The sequence below is a fragment of the Mustela nigripes genome, chromosome 13, assembly GCF_022355385.1.
Source record: "Mustela nigripes isolate SB6536 chromosome 13, MUSNIG.SB6536, whole genome shotgun sequence".
Classification (NCBI taxonomy): Eukaryota; Metazoa; Chordata; class Mammalia; order Carnivora; family Mustelidae; genus Mustela; species Mustela nigripes.
In genome coordinates, this window is record NC_081569.1 from 77,906,885 (window position 1) to 77,910,468 (window position 3,584).

Consider the following 3,584-nt stretch of genomic DNA (forward strand, 5'->3'; position numbering starts at 1 on the left):
GGCCCAGCGGTAGGAAAGGTTAAACCAAAAATTTTTTTACAGCCCTAGTGTGCGCCTGTAGCTCGGAAAATTAATTGTGGCTATAGCCGCCTCGATCGCTGTCTCCCCAGCCTCGCCGCGGCCGCTCCGGGACGCGCCCGCCCGCCGCCCGGCTCTCCCCCCCTTTGGGCTGCTGCTGCTGCTGCTGTGACTGCTGCTGCGAGAGGAGGAGGAGGAGGAAGCAGCAGAAGGGGGGGGGAGCGGGGGGTGGGGGGGAGACCAAGAAGTAGAGTTGGGAGCGAGGGAGCTTCACCCCCGGGGCGGTGGTTGTTTCTTTTTTCTCTTTCTTTCTTTTTTTCTTTTCCTTTTTTTTTTTTTTTTTTCTTCTAATTCCTGAGGGGTGGTTGCTGCTTTTGCTACATGACTTGCCAGCGCCGGAGCCTGCGGTCCAACTGCGCTGCTGCCGGAGCGCTCAGTGCCACCGCCGCCGCCCGCGCCGCCCGCGCCCCGCTCGGCACCCACCGGTCGCCGCCGCCCGCCGCGCCGCTGTCCCGCTCCCGCGCCGCCGCCGCCGCCGTTTCCCCCCCGACGACTGGGTGATGCTGGACATGGGAGATAGGAAAGAGGTGAAAATGATCCCCAAGTCCTCGTTCAGCATCAACAGCCTGGTGCCAGAGGCGGTCCAGAACGACAACCACCACGCGAGCCACGGCCACCACAACAGCCACCACCCCCAGCACCACCACCACCACCACCACCACCACCATCACCCGCCGCCGCCCGCCCCGCAACCGCCACCGCCACCGCAGCAGCAGCCGCCGCCGCCGCCGCCGCCGCCCCAGGCACCGCAGCCCCCCCAGGCGCGGGGCGCCCCGGCAGCCGACGACGACAAGGGCCCCCAGCAGCTGCTGCTCCCGCCGCCGCCGCCGCCGCCGCCGCCGGCCGCCGCCCTGGACGGGGCCAAAGCGGACGGGCTGGGCGGCAAGGGCGAGCCGGGCGGCGGGCCCGGGGAGCTGGCGCCCGTCGGGCCGGACGAGAAAGAGAAGGGCGCCGGCGCCGGGGGGGAGGAGAAGAAGGGGGCGGGCGAGGGCGGCAAGGACGGGGAGGGGGGCAAGGAGGGCGAGAAGAAGAACGGCAAGTACGAGAAGCCGCCGTTCAGCTACAACGCACTCATCATGATGGCCATCCGGCAGAGCCCGGAGAAGCGGCTCACGCTCAACGGCATCTACGAGTTCATCATGAAGAACTTCCCCTACTACCGCGAGAACAAGCAGGGCTGGCAGAACTCCATCCGCCACAACCTGTCCCTCAACAAGTGCTTCGTGAAGGTGCCCCGCCACTACGACGACCCGGGCAAGGGCAACTACTGGATGCTGGACCCGTCGAGCGACGACGTGTTCATCGGCGGCACCACGGGCAAGCTGCGGCGCCGCTCCACCACGTCGCGGGCCAAGCTGGCCTTCAAGCGCGGGGCGCGCCTCACCTCCACCGGCCTCACCTTCATGGACCGCGCCGGCTCCCTCTACTGGCCCATGTCGCCCTTCCTGTCCCTGCACCACCCCCGCGCCAGCAGCACTTTGAGTTACAACGGCACCACGTCGGCCTACCCCAGCCACCCCATGCCCTACAGCTCCGTGTTGACTCAGAACTCGCTGGGCAACAACCACTCCTTCTCCACGGCCAACGGCCTGAGCGTGGACCGGCTGGTCAACGGGGAGATCCCGTACGCCACGCACCACCTCACGGCCGCCGCGCTCGCTGCCTCGGTGCCCTGCGGCCTGTCGGTGCCCTGCTCCGGGACCTACTCCCTCAACCCTTGCTCGGTCAACCTGCTTGCGGGCCAGACCAGTTACTTTTTCCCCCACGTCCCGCACCCGTCAATGACTTCGCAGAGCAGCACGTCCATGAGCGCCCGGGCCGCGTCCTCCTCCACATCTCCGCAGGCCCCCTCGACCCTGCCCTGTGAGTCTTTAAGACCCTCTTTGCCAAGTTTCACGACGGGACTGTCCGGGGGACTGTCTGATTATTTCACACATCAAAATCAGGGGTCTTCTTCCAACCCTTTAATACATTAACATCCCGGGGACCAGACTGTAAGTGAACGTTTTACACACATTTGCATTGTAAATGATAATTAAAAAATAAGTCCAGGTATTTTTTATTAAGCCCCCCCCCCATTTCTGTACGTTTGTTCAGTCTTTAGGATTGTTTATTATTCTAACAAGGTGTGGAGTGTCAGCGAGGTGCAATGTGGGGAGAATACACTGTAGAATATAAGGTTTGGAAGTCAAAATTATAGTAGAATGTGTATCTAAATAGTGACTGCTTTGCCATTTCATTCAAACCTGACAAGTCTATCTCTTAAGAGCCACCAGATTTCCATGTGTGCAGTATTATAAGTTATCATGGATCTTTATGGTGGACGCAGACCTTGAGAACAACCTAAATTATGGGGAGAGTTTTAAAATGTTAAACTGTAATTTGTATTTAAGAAGCATTCGTAGTAAAGGTGCCCAGGAAATTATTTTGGCCATTTATTGTTTTGTCCTTTTCTTTAAAAAACTGTTTTTTTTTTCCTTTTGTTTACTTTTAGACCAAAGATTGGGTTCTAAAATGCACTTGGTATGCTAAGTATTAAAAAACAAAAAAACAAAAAAACAAAAAAAAAAAACAAAAAAAGGAAAGTTGTTTCAGTTGGCAGCACTGCCCATTCAAATGAATCGGAAGGGGACAAAATTAATGATTGCCTTCAGTTTGTGTTGTGTATATTTTGATGTATGTGGTCACTAACAGGTCACTTTTATTTTTTCTAAATGTAGTGAAATGTTAATACCTATTGTACTTATAGGTAAACCTTGCAAATATGTAACCTGTGTTGCGCAAATGCCGCATAAATTTGAGTGATTGTTAATGTTGTCTTAAAATTTCTTGATTGTGATACTGTGGTCATATGCCCGTGTTTGTCACTTACAAAAATGTTTACTATGAACACACAGAAATAAAAAATAGGCTAAATTCATATATATCTTGATACTTTTGTCTCTTTTATTAAATAGAGCTAATTTTTAAAAGACCATTAAAGTTCTAGGGAATTCAGAGGCTTTTTCAGCCAACTAAAATTTAACTGCTCCTTCATTTGAATTGAGACTTTAAAAATTAAATAGTATTTTTTTCCATTGTGGAATCAAATTTCACAAGGAGCAGGCTATTTAATAAACACAGCTTTAAAGAAAGTATAGGCTTTTCAGCTGATATCTTCAAGTTTCTGTAGATATACAGCAAAAAAAAAAATAATTTTATGTGCATAGCTATTTACCTTGTGTTTATTTTCAAATCAGTTGATAGAATGCTTTTTATATATTTTGTTTCAGGTATCTTGTTTATAGCATTTGGCAAATTATAAATAAATATATGTATATGGTTAGATAGAAGTGAATATAATGCACACATATGTAATATATATATAGACACACAGAGCCCTTCAGTTCAGGTAAAATTTGCGCTATGAATGCTGCAAATATTTTTGTTTAAATATTTGTATTTATACTTTCTAAGTCAGCATTTATTTTTGTGGCTGTTTACCCACAATGAAAGAGTTCTAATAA

The 3,584-nt window shown here is 51.4% G+C and overlaps 1 protein-coding gene across 1 annotated transcript; it reads left to right on the forward strand.

Annotated features, from left to right (window-relative positions):
* The first annotated feature begins 578 nt into the window (after positions 1-578).
* Positions 579-2,054, forward strand: FOXG1 (forkhead box G1). Its single transcript, XM_059371237.1, has one exon. It carries the CDS (start codon positions 579-581, stop codon positions 2,052-2,054), a length of 1,476 nt encoding a protein of 491 aa, XP_059227220.1.
* The last annotated feature ends 1,530 nt before the right edge of the window (positions 2,055-3,584 follow it).

Excerpts from the sequence above, each read along its gene's own strand:
- FOXG1 (XM_059371237.1), top strand. The coding sequence starts at position 579 with ATGCTGGACATGGGAGATAGGAAAGAGGTGAAAATGATCCCCAAGTCC.